Source organism: Gouania willdenowi, chromosome 7 (assembly GCF_900634775.1).
Source record: "Gouania willdenowi chromosome 7, fGouWil2.1, whole genome shotgun sequence".
Taxonomy (NCBI): Eukaryota; Metazoa; Chordata; class Actinopteri; order Blenniiformes; family Gobiesocidae; genus Gouania; species Gouania willdenowi.
In genome coordinates, this window is record NC_041050.1 from 39038918 (window position 1) to 39054045 (window position 15128).

The 15128-nt window shown below is 43.3% G+C and overlaps 2 protein-coding genes across 2 annotated transcripts; both read right to left on the bottom strand.

Moving 5' to 3' along the window:
• Positions 1–527: 527 nt before the first annotated feature.
• Positions 528–11837, bottom strand: grm6a (glutamate receptor, metabotropic 6a). Its single transcript, XM_028452821.1, has 16 exons — positions 11814–11837; positions 10492–10540; positions 7631–8118; positions 6281–6497; positions 5642–5777; positions 5415–5569; positions 5135–5275; positions 4304–4504; positions 3226–3365; positions 3018–3140; positions 2649–2913; positions 1699–1934; positions 1448–1609; positions 1165–1314; positions 851–991; positions 528–614 (listed from the first exon to the last, which is right to left on the bottom strand). The coding sequence occupies exons 1-16, from the start codon at positions 11835–11837 to the stop codon at positions 528–530; spliced, it is 2715 nt and encodes a 904-aa protein (XP_028308622.1).
• rad51c (RAD51 paralog C) lies at positions 11104–14460 on the bottom strand. Its single transcript, XM_028453027.1, has 4 exons — positions 14228–14460; positions 13537–13759; positions 12634–12850; positions 11104–12504 (listed from the first exon to the last, which is right to left on the bottom strand). The coding sequence occupies exons 1-4, from the start codon at positions 14343–14345 to the stop codon at positions 12055–12057; spliced, it is 1008 nt and encodes a 335-aa protein (XP_028308828.1). The 5' UTR covers positions 14346–14460; the 3' UTR covers positions 11104–12054.
• Between the last annotated feature and the right edge of the window lie 668 nt (positions 14461–15128).

Genomic DNA, 15128 nt, shown 5'->3' on the forward strand with positions numbered 1-15128 from the left:
CACAGAGCCAGAACAAAGTCAACTCCTGCTGCTTTTATTTTGAAAGTCACAGAGGCTTCCTTGGAGGTTGAAGCTTGTTGTCATAACAACAAAAATGGTTTTTCACAATTAAACCTTAAAGAATACAACATGATGTTCAGAGTGCGTGAATGATGATGTCATCATCCTCTGCCCAGGTACTAGTACCTGGAAAATAAGAGAGAACAATAAAGGATGGATGTGATGTACAAGAGAGCTCCGCCCACAGCACAGAGGAACACAAGCCATGCTCACAGCGGGGAGGGACACTGAGTGGACAAACCCCACCCCTTTGATCAGCCCCTCCTATAGAAGAAACCCTGCAGCACATAGCCCTGCCCCTTTGATGTGAAATTACTAAAACTCCTCCATTTTGACCATGTAAGGACTTAAGTCCCACCCACAGAATACAATAACCACCTTATTATGACTGATTGGTTGGTCACTGGCTAACTTCATGTCAGACAGGAAGTGGTGCCCATCCCGGTCTGTGTCGTACCTCTGCTCGTTCACTGCGTTCTGTCGGGTTCTATCTTCATTTCTCCATTTTGTTTCTCGTTGGACGGTTTCTGAGACAACTTGGCCTGGACCACAGACTGCAACACAGCAACACGGCAACTGATGAGCAACAGAGCAACGCTGTCTGCCAGCGGCATCTGAGCAACGCTTAAAAGCAAATTTTAATACTTTCAGGCAACACCACAGCAACAGAGCAACTGTAAAGACACAAAGCAACTTTTATAAAACATGTGCAACACAAAAAATGAAAGTATCATTTTGATTGTTGGTCAACACAGCAACACTTGGACGTTGTTGTTGTGTGCGTCTGCACCTTGAAGCTCTTCTTCCTCTTCTGCACGTTCTGCTCGGGGTGGAGGAGGATGACGTAGACCTTGGGGATGTAAAGCATCCCAATGGATACGGATGCGCTCAGAGACATGGACACGGTCAGAGTGGCCGTTTGGATGAACATCTGAGGAGAACATGGAGGAGAACCATCACCAAAACAAGACCTCACACAACATCTGAGAGTCCACAGGTCCTTTGGTTCTTCCTGGTCTAACTGAGTCTGTCTGGTTCCCTGATATCCCTTGTTCTTCTGGTCTCTATCATCTCCCTGGTCCTCCTGAGTAACCCTGGTCTCACCTTTTCGGTGGACTGGGCGGTGCCAAAGAAAATTGGTACGAAGGCGAGCCACACGATGCAGGTGGTGTACATGGTGAAGCCGATGGGTTTCGCTTCGTTGAAGGTCTCGGGGACGCCCCGGCTCTTCACAGCGTACACCGTACACGTCACCTAGACACAGGCAAGACCACAACCGCAGTCCAGTTATATATATAATAATAATATCACCTCTAACCACGCCCACATCTGATTGACCAATCAGAGAACTGATAAAGAAATGAAGTGTGTGTGTTTGATGCGTTACCATGAGAACGATGCTGTAGCTCAGGCAGCAGATGATCGAGAGGTCTGACATGTCACACTTCAGGATGCCTCGAGCCAAGTCTGGGTTTGGGGGGCGGAGCTCCTCATAGTCAATGATGGTGTGTGGAGGGATGACGGCAAACCACACAAACACCCCGAGGACCTGAGAACACACGGCCTTAGAACCTGTTTATCTATGCTTTGAACAGGAACCAGCACACCCCCCGTACTCGGACCCTATCTTGGACTTACCTGGACGGAGATGAAGATAAAGGTGATGGCGAGCTGCGAGGTGGGGCTGATGAATTTGGGCGGAGTCACCGACCTTTTGCCCTGCTCAAAGATGCGGTAGATGCGGTTGGTTTTGGTCAACATGGCGGAGTAGGTGATGGCCATGCCAAGGCCCAGCAGGAGGCGGCGCACAGCGCAAACCGCCACGCCCGGCTCTGCGATCATCAAGAAGGTTATCAGGTAGATCAGGAAGATCCCTGCAAGACAGACAGACAGACAGACAGACGGACGGACGGAGAGATTACTGACAAGTCAACTCAGTCACTTACTTGGCTATATCAGCAGTCTCTTTACTAGTGGTCCTTTTACCAGAAATCTGTTGACTAGCGGTCCCTTTACTAGTGGTCCCTTTACTAAAGACCCCTTTACCAGAAGTCCCTTTACTAGTGGTCCCTATACAGTAGTATTTTGGAGTCCACTCTGTGTAATTTTGTGTAACTGTTGTACAGAAAAATACTGGTGTATTTTTCTGTTGGTTGGTTGGGCCATCACTGTGGGATGTTGAGCAAGTCCCTTAACCCCAAACTGCTCCCCAGGCGCCACAAAAATGGCTGCCCACTGCTCCTCAGGGATGGGTTAAATGCAGAGGACAAATTCCATGTATGTAACAACATTACATGGCCAATTAAAGACGAAAGCCCTGATTTAATCTTTTTAATCTTTAATCTTACTAATTCGTTGGTAGTCGTGGGTCGGTAACAAGGTGCTTGATTTGTTAAAACTAAGTTAAATTAATTACTGGTTGTATCTCTGAAGACAAAAGGGCCGTTCAGCTGTGGTTCCATGGGTAAATACCTAGTTGAGGGTTTGTTGTGTGGTTGGGGGGTGGATTAGTTAGTAGTGAGTTTGTTGGAAACACCTCTGCATTCTCTGGACCAATGAATGAGCAGCATTGCTGGGGGTTGAGTCACCTGTCAGCAGCACGTAGCTGAGCTCCCGCCCTGACGCCCTGACGATGGGCGTGTTGTTGAAGCGGATGAAGGTGATCACCACGGCGCTGGTTGCTAGGATACCCAGCATGGCTAGGGAGGCAGGCACTAGTGCCCAGGGTGAGTTCCACTCCAGCTTGATGATAGGGGTGGGCCGGCAGGCGGTGCGGTTGGCCGTGGGACGCATGTCGGACGGACACAGCTCACATGTGAACTCGTCGTACTGGTACTGGTAACCATCGCAGAGCTGGGGGAGGGGGAGGGACCTGTCACCATGGTAACCAGACACTCATCTTTCTGAAGTGATCGCACTCAAACTCTGGGGTAACTTAACCCAGGTAAGTGTGTTACCTCACAGTGCCAGCAGCAGGGAACTCCCTTCACCATCTTCTTTCGCTCTCCTGGTTTACAAGGAAAACTGCAGATGGAGGGAGGAACAGAGCGCCGTCCTCCAGAGAACTGCATCTCATCCAACTACAGGCGGACAGACAGAAATGGACAGACGTGAGACAACTGCTGCCTGTGTAATTCTATCATTCTTTCATAACTCTATTCTCACGTTGAGCCTCAGATTATTGGTCCACTGGCCAATCACGTGGTACCCCGGGTGGCTGTGATTGGTCAACTGAAACTGGAAGATGTCATATCGTCCTGGAGCATCTCCGTTTTCATTAAACAAAACACTGGTCCCAGCGCTGCCTGTGGACAGACAGGGTCAGACGTGTCATGAATCAGTTGGTGTCTGTGTTATCTGGTGAAACACTTCCTTGTTTTCTCCGAGTCACTATTTGAAGTTCAGAGCAGGTTTGACGTTGTTACGTTGGTAGAACTAAACTGAAGAGTCACAAACATCTGTGATCACCAGTTAACATGGGAGTCAGTTAATCCACAACACCGCTGAAGGTTCAATTGAACAATGAAGCACAAAGTTCAGACCTTTACAAAGAAAACGGAGCACGTTTTGATACACGAGGTTCACTCAAGCACTCAATGTTTGTGGTTAGCCAGATTCATAACGGGTCTTGATGATGATGATGTAAACGCTCACACAGACAGCGGCGATGAATGTTTGATGAAGACACAGAAACACAAACAATCTTTGTATCTTCTGAGGTCAAACACTAAGATTCAACCTGATGTTAGACTGCTGCAGCAAGAGTGGGCTTTAATTATTAACACACACACACACAAACCAGTGGAAACATGTAAAGTACATTAACGTATTATCTCAGAATGAACTGGAATAGAACAGAGAGTTTAGTTTTCCTCTGGAGGTGTAAAGAACCAGAACACTGTTGGTTTAGTTAGTTACACTACTTTCTGTTGTTGCTAGGAGGAGAAAGCACTCAAAGAGCTGTTGGTGTATGACTTTAACTGGTCATCTGTGTAACTGATGACCAATCAAACCTTTACTGCCTAGAAATAAAAGCAGTAAATCAGGCTTTGATTATACTATTCTAATAATGACAAATATTGTTGAAAAAGTTCCTAATGTTCACTTTAAGACGTTTAAATCCTCAACAATAACAACAAAAACCCAGTTGGTTGAAATGGATTATATACACCAGCTGGGTAGTTTTTACTGCCTTAAATGGTTTATGGTTTGGTTCTCCTGACCCGTGGCAGTGTTTCGTCACCGTTAAAGTTGACCGCTCTGATGTAGTCCAGCAGCAGTCGTCCCTCCACAGGGTCCATGTTGCCACACACGCCAAAGCTGCTGGGACAGAGCTCCGTGTGCATGTTGTGCAGAGCGTGAGCGACGGCGTACACGGCGTCGATCACAAACTGGACCTTCCCCTCCTGCTCATAGGTGGAGTTCCGACCAATCCGCTCCTTTCCTGCAGGTTTTAACGATAAGGGGGTATTTATGCAGCGATATGGAAGTACTGATGTAATGATAAGGAGGTACTGATGTGACGATAAGGAGGAACTAATGTGATGATTAGGAGGTACTATCATAACAGTGAGGAGGTACTAATGTAGCGATAAGGAAGTACTACTGTAGCGATAAGAGGGTACCAACATGATAGGAGGTACGATAAGGGGTACTAATGTGACGATAAGGAGGTATCAATGTGACGATAAGGGGGTACCAACGTGACCATAAGGAGGTACCAACTTGAAGATAAGGGGGTACCAACTTGACGATAAGGAGGTACCAACGTGACGATAAGGGGGTACCAACTTGACAATAAGGAGGTACTGATGTGACATAAGGAGGTACTGACGTGACGATAAGGGGGTACTAACGTGACGATAAGGAGGTACTAACGTGACGATAAGGAGGTACTAACATGACGATAAGGAGGTACTAACGTGACAATAAGGAAGTACTGATGTGACGATAAGACGGTACCAATGTAAAGATAAGGGGTTACTGTTTTAATGATAAGGAGGTACTAATGTCGACATAAAGGGAACCCCTACACCAGATCACATGTTAGCCCCACCCCCTCAGGTGAGCTCACCTGTACATTTCTTCTTCTCTGGGTCTGGTTTGATTCCCGGTCGGGTCAGTTTACAGCGGAAATCATCTTCCCAGAACTCAGCAAACCAGATGTTCCTGCGGTTGTTCTCCAGAGAACGAGACATGAAGTAATGATCGAAGCCTGCAACGTTCGCACAAACACGTGAACACATGGCCAAGGATTATTAGATCCTAAACTGATTGATTAATTAAGGGATTTAATGAATGATTAGTTTTTGACTAATGGATACTTCTGAACTAAAACTGGTTCATGTTTTTACCATCGATGGATGCCCGTTTGGGCAGGATGGTGACCGCGCCCTCCGCCACGTCCTCCAGCTCTGTGATTGGAGAGCTTTTAGCACCCCAGCTGTCTGAGCCCACGAACAGGAAGTGACCCGTGAGGTTGGCCCTCTGCGCCGCCTCCAGGACCCGCCTAGCGCACAGAGCAAGGTCACTCATAGCTCCGCCCCCTGACGTCTGAGAATGTTGATGTGTGAGCTTCTACCTGATGTCGTCCTCGTTGGCGAAGATGATCACTCCTCTGGCATTGCTCGTCTCCATCAGACGTTTGATGATCTTGTCAAACTCTCCGGGCGTCGCCTCTCGAGGAATTTTCACCGACTGGGCGATACAAACGCCGCCTGGCGAAGAGTTTATAAACGATCAAACAACGAGAAGTCGGTCAGAGCATCCAACAGATCTGATTTTACAAAACCTTTTTGTCATTTTGTGTGTTCTTGATGTGGTTTTCTGTTTTTTAAAGTCATTTCTCTATTTGTGTTTTTTTGATAATTTTGTGTATTTCTTTGTTGTCGTTTTGTGTAAGTATGGAGTCCTTGTGTGAATTGGTATCGCTAATTGTGTCTCACTTGTGTGTTTTTTTACGTTGTTTCTATTTGTGTTGTTTGTTGTATTTTTAAGGTACATTTTTTGTTTTGTTTTGTGTTTTCTACTTTATTCAGAAAACACATTGTTTTGTGAATTTTTGAGTCATTTTGTGTAATTTTGTTGATGTTTTGTAGATTTTTGGAGTCGTGTTGTGTGTTGTGTTCTTTAGTAAACTCTCACACTCTCTGAACGTGTGTTGATTGGTTGGTCTGTGATTGAGTGGTGACTGGTAGCTTGTGATTGGCTGGCAGCGTACCCGCCTCCCTGGAGATCTGCATGAAGGCGTCCACTCCGCTCTCTCCATAGTTTCCCTCTGAGGCCAACGTAGACACGTAGTTCCATCCCAGAGCTCTGACGATGTCCAGCATGGCCTGAGCCTGGTACGAGTCTGGAGGAACCACCCGCGAGAAGAAGTCGTAGCGGTTGTTGTCGCTGAGCTCTGGAGCTGTGGAGGCGTAGCTCACCTGAGGGATCTGAGAAAGGGGCGGAGCATCATCACCTCTGTGAGGGGGAGGAGCATCACATCACAGCATCATCACCTCTGAGGAGAGGTCGGATTCATCACATAACAGACAAAAGTTTAGAAACACTGAAAAGTTGTCACTTCCTGTTGGCACAAATCACCTTCCAAATAAAAGCACATCTTCTAATATTTCCAAACAAAAACTCAAAACAATAATATTAAATCATTAATTAGAGGCTGAAAAACTAAAGTATGTGATTACAACATCCTACTGTTAGAAGTAGGATTAGTCATGATACAATTGAACCTTCAAAATAAAAGAACCTTTGGATTACGCAGGAAATTGAAATTAATGATAGTTTTATTCTTAGACTAACTGTGTGTGTTGAGTGAAATAATTCATATTATCTAACTGGTATTGGTATGTTTCAAAGGTTACTTCTGATTCGCTCACTTAACAACATGTCCCACCCCATCGCAAAATTAGCCAAAGGTCCAATCTGCTTCAGACTGGCTTTATGACACAAGAAGAATATAATTAAAAACACATTTGAGATAATTTTATGTCAGCAAATCATTGTAGGAATGTAAAATCCTGGCAGTCAAAGCTCAGGTTAAAAAACCCGGTTTCCATTGACTTCCATTCATTCTGAGCTACTGCGTAACCTCATTGAAGGGCCTCAGTGCTCGTAAGGACAACACACACACACACACACACACACACACACACACACACACACACACACACACACACACACAGGATTACTGCATGTGCTGTAACTTCCAGGGTGAATGTGTGTCAAAGCCTCAAAAAACAAAATAGCAATCACATTAGTGTGTGTGTGTGTGTGGATTAATGAGGGACTCCACATTAACGAGGGCAGATTCCGTTATGACGGCCATTATCATTGAAGGCACTCGTTTACATTTACAGAGATCCACAGACATTGTTTTGAAATAATATGTTATGGTTTCATTTATTCAGAGAACTTTTTTCAGGAAATTTAATTTGATCTTTTGACATGTTTCGACTCCGGATGCCTCTGAGGAAGACTGACAGTTGGCATTTTAAACATGTCAGGAGATCAAAGTAAATTTCACAGTAAATGTCCTACAAAACAGTTGTCGGTCAGTGAGCGTTACCTCGAACAGACGCAGGATGTTGGCCACCATGATGGACACTGAGCTTGCCGACGCACCGATCACGCCAACCACGCGCTCCGGTTTGCGGATGACGGGCGGCTCTCCGTTGGAGCAGCGGATGTCAGACGTGTCCTTCTGGATGAGGGCCTGGACAAAAGTGAGGGACTGCTCCAGGGCGTAGGTGTCCCTGGAGCAGGTGTCCAGGATCCGGGCCCCCAGTGTGATGTTGGGCAGCAGCCCGGGGTCGCTGTTGATCTGGTCCAGGGCGTACAACATGGCCTCCATCCGGTGGATGCCCTTCTCCTTCTTCAGCTCACCACAGGCCCGGCCGTGGGGGCCGCGGGCGTGCACGGGGAACAGCCCGCCCAATGTGATGTCACCAGGGATCTTTATGGAGTGAGGGGTGAAGTGCTGGTGGGAGGAGCCAACCGGGAGCACCTGTCCACTAATCCAGAGCCAGAGGGACAAAAGGAGGCGGGGCCACAGGGGGGGAAGAGGAAAGTGATTGGAGAAAAAGGAGAGGGCGGAGCCTGGTGATGTCATGCTGAGGTGATGATCAACGTGGAACTTTCATCCTGGCGTGCACACCTGCAATCAACCAACCAACAACTTAACCAACAAACCAACCAACCAACAACTTGACCGATAAATCAACCAACCAACAACTTAACCGATAAATCAACCAACCAACCAACCAACAACTTAACCGATAATCAACCAACCAACCACTCAACCAAGTAACGGACTAACCAACCACCAACTTAACTGACAAATCAACCAACCAACCAGCAACTTAACCGATAAATCAACCAACCAACCAACCAACCAACAACTTAACTGACAAATCAACCAACCAACCAACCAACCAACCAACCAACCAACCAACCAACCAACGTCTGAACCAACAAATCAACCAACCAACCACCCAACCAAACAACAACTTAACCGATAAACCAACCAACCAACAACTTAACCAATATATCAACCAACAAATAAACCAACCAACCAACATCTGAATCAACAAACCAACCAACCAACAACTTAACCAACGAATCAAGCGACAAATCAACCAAAAACTCAACCAACCAATCAAGTAACAAACTCTTCCTTTTCTCAACCTTCATCACAGAATTAATGTGATTTTCATGACATTTTTAAAAAGTTTTATTGCATTTTCTGATCAAATCTGAATAAAGTGATCAATCACATGTTCACACGTTGTAGTTTTTTGGGCAAATCTAAAACATCATCAAGTTTCTCAGTTTTGTATTAAACTACAAATTATCTCATTTGAACAGTTTAAATGATATTAGTCAATAGATCAGGATGGGCAACTAGTGGTCGGGGGCCCCAAAGTAAACGCACAAAATGACCGTAAAAAAACACACAAAACGACAACAAAAACACACAACATAAGGAATACACAGCATGACAAAAATACTGAAAAATAAAATACACAAAAAACAACAAATACATTGAAAATACACAAAAATCACTCACAAACACTGTATTCTATTACTAACAATTATTGATCACGTGACTCTCAGATCAGATCAATCACGTGCCTGTGTAGCCCCGCTGTGATAAAATAAGTTTTTGATGTTTAAGTCGTGAAGTGCATAGTTATAAAACATGTGCACGTGCTGCAAACTTGATGAGGTCATGGTTTAAATTATAAAAAGGATTTAAATAAATGAACATGTGGCAGTGAACGGACGAGCTGAGGAAGAAGAAGAAATAAAAGCAGATCAAACACTGCTTCATGATGCTTACTCGCTCAGGTTGGGGTGATTAAGGCCGTTTGTGACGTCACAGGGACGATTAAAGCTGATTTTAATCAAAGGATTGATGTGAGAGTCAAAGCTTTTATCATCATAAATATGATAAAGTGACAGTAGCAGCTGCACTGACTCACCGCTACTGCAGGATCCGCTGCTCCAGGTCCAGGTCCAGGTCCAGGTCCAGGTCTGTAGTGCAGTCAGTCCGCTCCGGTCCTGGTCTGATCTTCTCCTGGTTCAACACTGGGATGGAAAGTCTACAGCGCTCACCTAACGATGCTCAGCCAATCAGAGAGCAGCATTCTCACCCACTGTGAGGTCACTGCTGATTATTACATTTATATAATTAGATGAATATTAACGCTATATAATAATATTTAAAATAATAATATTTAAATATCATTAGTTTAACCCATTTTCATCACGTTTTCTTGCCATATTTTTGCTCATTTTAATACATTTTTATACATTATTCCCATTTCTGACACTTCTACATCAAAATGTACACAACACAACACATGTTCAGCACTTATAAAAACCACTTTTAACCTCTTTTCACATATCATGATTATTTTTTGCCAATTTAATAAAATTCACCATTTTTAATGCCCATTTGTTGCCAGTTTAAACTCATTGTTATACTTTTTAAATTACATGAACCCCAAAACGCTCTGCCCTTTATTCCTAATTACAGATGGCCCTGTCTCCACATGTTCAACCACCTTCAGCTATGGGGCGGGATGGGGGGGTCCCCGCTCTCTGGGACCTTTATATTGGGGGTCGCGGCCTGAAAAGGTTGAGAACCACTAGTCTAAGGAACATCATCTGCTGCAGACACCTCAGCACACCTTCAGACTCTGTGAGTACAAACCAAGTCCAACACTCACGCACGCGTTCATCTCACCTCAGACTGAGAAGTTTTAAGTCTTTTTAAAAGTATTCACAAAGAGTTCCTAATTTAGCCTAAACATTCCTAGCAAGGAATCTGAGCTTAAAAGTGATTCAGTAAGTTTGTGAGAGCAACTCTGAACAAACGCTTATCTAGAGATGTGGTTGACCTGTTGTATGATGCAGTCTGATAACAGCTGTGATTGGTTGTTAGAGAGAGAAGAAATAAAAGCGCTCTGTGCTCCTAATAATGAAGAATAAAATCACCTGATCATACCTGGACTACATTAAGAAATGTTATCATTAATGTAATTTTTAATTCAGCAAAATGAATGTACACATCTTAAAATGTTTGAACCTGATTTTATGCCGATTATTATATTGATTTACTTATTGTAGTGAACTGTCCACGATGGTAATTTTAGTGCTTTATGTATTTGATATTAATAGTGGAGCAGACACAGCTGTCAGTGATTACTGTGATTGCTGGCCCTGATAATCAATACATGGTTCCCTCTCCTGTGGCACAAGATACAAGTGTGAAACACTGTTACCTGCTGCAATCAAAGCAAGGATTACAGTTGACAGCAAACAGAGAAAGGAGTGAACAAATCAACAGTTATTACGTTACGCTGTGTGAGAAAAATCAGAATCAGAAAAGTTTTATTGCCAGTTAGTTTAAAACAATACAACTTGGTGGATGGTGTGAAAAACTCAAACAAACCACAAACACTAAATAATAATATTACTACTAATAATAATTAAATCACTGTCGTTAAACAGAGAAAATATTTCTCCGTCCTCTGTTTAAGACACTTTTAAGGCTTCTTAAAATTCCTCCTCACTACTTCTAACAGTTTTTCACCTTAGGTGCTCTCTTAGGGCCTAAGATGTTTTGTGAATTACTTTTATCTTAACAAGGAAAAATTCTATGAAAAATTTTAAAATTCAAGGAATTTAATCTAGGAGTGACATCACTAAGAGCTTTGTGAATTCGGGCACTGGCTTTCTAAAGGATTTCCATTTCATCCAGCATCAGATACCACAGCACACCTTCAGAGGTCAACAGGAGAAGCTCTCTCAAAGTAACAGGGTTAGGATTAGAAAATTACGTTAAAATTACAGAAAATGACACAAAAAACAAAGACGGAAAAACGCAAAAAGAAAATGAAAAAAAAGACAACAAAACAACACAAAAACCTTTGTTATTTTCATTACTAATCTTTCAGTTGATCATTATTCTAGTGATTCTCAGGAGGGACAATCACATTTTTGTGATAAATGTTCCTTCTGTATTACAAACGTGACATTTTTGAGCTTCATTTGGTCCAATTCTTAAAACAAGAATCGTCGCCATGGAAACGGTCAAAATAGATAAACTTCAGCCTTTAAGGACAGATATTCATATAAAATAAAACAGTAATATATATATATATATATTCAACAACAATAATGAAAATATAACATCCGTTGAATGACATTCTGTGGCCCCGAAAGAAGGAAAAACAGACAATTACAGACACTTGACACATAAACGTCATTATCGTCATTGTCTTTTTAAAATGACATTCATCTGGAAGGAAAAAAGGAAAAATAAATAAAGTGAAAAGTAAATCATGGAAAACAATAAATCCTTCATTAACTTCCACTGATGTTAAAAAAACAAGAATATTTTATTATAAATGATTGATATATTAAGAGTCTGAACAGTAATAACATATTAACACTTTAAACAAACCGTCTAAACTCTACTTCCTGCTATTTGGCTCCCGCAGCGTGTGATTGGTCCACATCTCTGAAGCCGTCTGAGCTGATCTGGTATTGGACGGTAACGTTGGCATGTGCTGGCGACTTAGCAATGGTTGCTAGGCGCTGAGATCCCTCCCAGTGTAGGTGGAGCCTAATGTTCAGGGCGTGGCCCCACAGCTCTCCAAGGGCGGGGACTAGCCGCGAGCGCCCACCCCCCAGCAGCCGCGTGGTCATCTGATTGGTCACAACCACGGCCACGTCGTGGCCCGTCGCCACGGCAGCGAGCTGTAGGGCCACGCCCCCGAGGTGTCGCGTCCGTGCCGACAGGTCGTCCAGCAGGGGGCGGAACGGGGCGGCCATGCCGTCCATCACCAGGAGGCGGACCTTAGGCCTCGCCGCCAGGATGGAGGGAAGGAGGCGGAGCTCTGCCAGCAGCTCCACGTAGTCATGACACCGCACCTGTGGGAGGGGACGCAACAGTTACCATAGAGATGAGCAACTTTCACTGCAGGGATTTAGTGTCATTTAATGTTTTATGTCTCTCTAAGAACGTTCAGGTTGGTGTGGAGAACCTGCAAACTCACTCACCACATACGTGTTGGACAGGATGGTATCCACGGTGAAGGTTTCCATGGCGACGCGCTGCTCCTCGTCCTCAGCCAATAGGGAGCAGTGTGTGACGGCGGCGGCGGCGAGTTCAGCGAATCGCTGCAGGACAAACGTTCCCTCTGTGTCCATGAAAATCACCTCACCTCCGACCCCCCCGAAGCACTGAGGGACCTGGACGTCCACGGCCAACTGGAGACTGGACATAGAGTGAGTGTGTGTGTGTGTCTAATCCAGCATCTACGGGCTGTTCAGGACACAGATACCATAGCACACCTTCTGAGGTCAACAGAAGAAGCTGCTCAAAGTAACACATGCACCCCCCCAAAATAAATACACAAATTGAGTCCCAAAAACACACAAAATGACAAGAAAAACAGAAATGAGAGAAAATTATACAAAAATGACAAACATAAAAATACAGAGAGAAAATTACATAAAAAGACAAAACAACACAAAGATCTTTGTTATTTCCAGTAATAATCTTTCAGTTGGTCATTATTCTAGTGACTCTCAGGTAGAACAATCACATTTTTATAGCCCTTACTGTGATAAAAGTTCAAGGTGATGATACGTGTGTGTGAGCGTGCATGTGTCCATCTGTGTGTGTGTGTGTGAGGGTGTGTGTGTTAATGTGCGCATATCCATCTCTGTGTGTGTGTGTGTGTGTGTGTGTGAGAGCGTGCGTGTGTCCATCTGTGTGTGTGTGCGTGTGTATGTGCGTATATCCATCTGTGTGTGTGTGAGCGTGCGTGTGTCCATCTGTGTGTGTGTATGTGCGTATATCCATGTGTGTGTGTGTGTGTGTGAGCGTGCGTGTGTATGTGCGTAAATCTGTCTGTGTGTGTGCGTGCATTACATGTATCTATCTGTCTATGTTTTTACCACAGCTGGGTCTTCCCTATCCCAGGGACCCCATAGATCTCCGTGGTCTTGCCCAAAGGAACCCCTCCCCCTAGGGCGCCGTCCAATGAGCTGCAGAAGGTGATGATGCTCTGAAGCTCCGCCTCTTTCTGCAGGAGCTGCAGGGCGCTCATCGAAGGGGGCGGGACTCCCTGCTCCAACTCAGCTAACACAGCCATCGCCTCCTGCTGGCTCACACCGGCCTCTGCAACGACACAGATACCAAATGAACATAGATGAGTGCGTCCAGAGCTCTTATTCTGAAAGGCAGAAGGAGGATATTGTTCTGTGGAAGAAGAGTGTTAATTGTTGTTGGCAGTAAGAAATAAATTACAAATTAAAATTAACAGTTGAGCATGTTCAGCATAAAGAAACCTTATTTTTCCAAGCGTTACGTTTAACACAGGAAGTTGTGCCCATAAACAGGAAGTAGTGGATAAATGGAACCTTGAAGTATAATTTCTAGATTTTTTTTTTTAGATTTAGATTTAGATTTATTTAGATATAATTATTAGACCTTTTTCTTAATTTTTTGATAATTAATTTCACATGAAGTTGTTGTATTTTAATGGACTTTGGCTTGGATTCAAACCTTTAAATGGTGTTTAAGGTCTAATAAAATTAGGATCAGGCATAAACTGCACATTTTTAAGCGGACTCTGGTGAATCGTACCTCGGCTGAGCTGCGGTGCTTTGAGGTTCATTAGGTCTGAGATGAAGTGGAACCCAGCGGTGACCAGTTTAGCTTTAACAGCAGAGCTCAGTGGGAGGGTGGACAGAGGTCTCTGCATCTTAGCACAGAACTACAAACCTCTAAAACACTACAAACAATCCGCCATTTGTCACATCTTAACTTGAGAAATATGAACTGAAATATTTAACAAATGTCCCAACTTTGTTTTTGCGCTAAGCTTTAAAAAGAAGAAGAAGAAGAATTGCTTCCGGTTGAATATTTCACAATAAAAGTATCAGTCGTGACCGAAAACTAGGTTATGGGGTGTTTTGCATTTAAATAAAATAAAAGTAAAAAGTATTTGATTACAGGACTCAAATATTATTTTTACGGGTTATTTTAAAAAGTTAAAGATTGTATGATTTATTGTAAAAGTATCTCGGAGAAAAAGAAAAAAATCCAAGCAACATAACTAAAAAGATAAAGATGTGACGTCAGGGCTAAAATATATTTGACTTCAAATTAGTTTCAGTGTCGACATAAAATATTCAATTTTGTTTTTTCAGTGCAGGAGTTTTGTAATTTATAGTAATACCTTTTGTTGGAATAGGTATTCTCTTGTGGGTTATGGTTAAATGTATTTAAGAACCTCATAAATCTAGATTTTCTGTCTTAAACCCTATTGTTTTTAAGTTATTACTTTTACTTTTTTCTGAAGTCAACACTATTATTCAAAATGTGTGATTATTAAAAGCCCTTCTAACAATCACACTTTTCCATGACAATGTAGTTTATTTAAAGATACATTACGATAACAATGTTAATATTTAATTTTAAATATTAATTCATAAGAATTTAATTCAAAAGTCTTTGAAACAAAGCAAAAACAAAAAACGTGTGT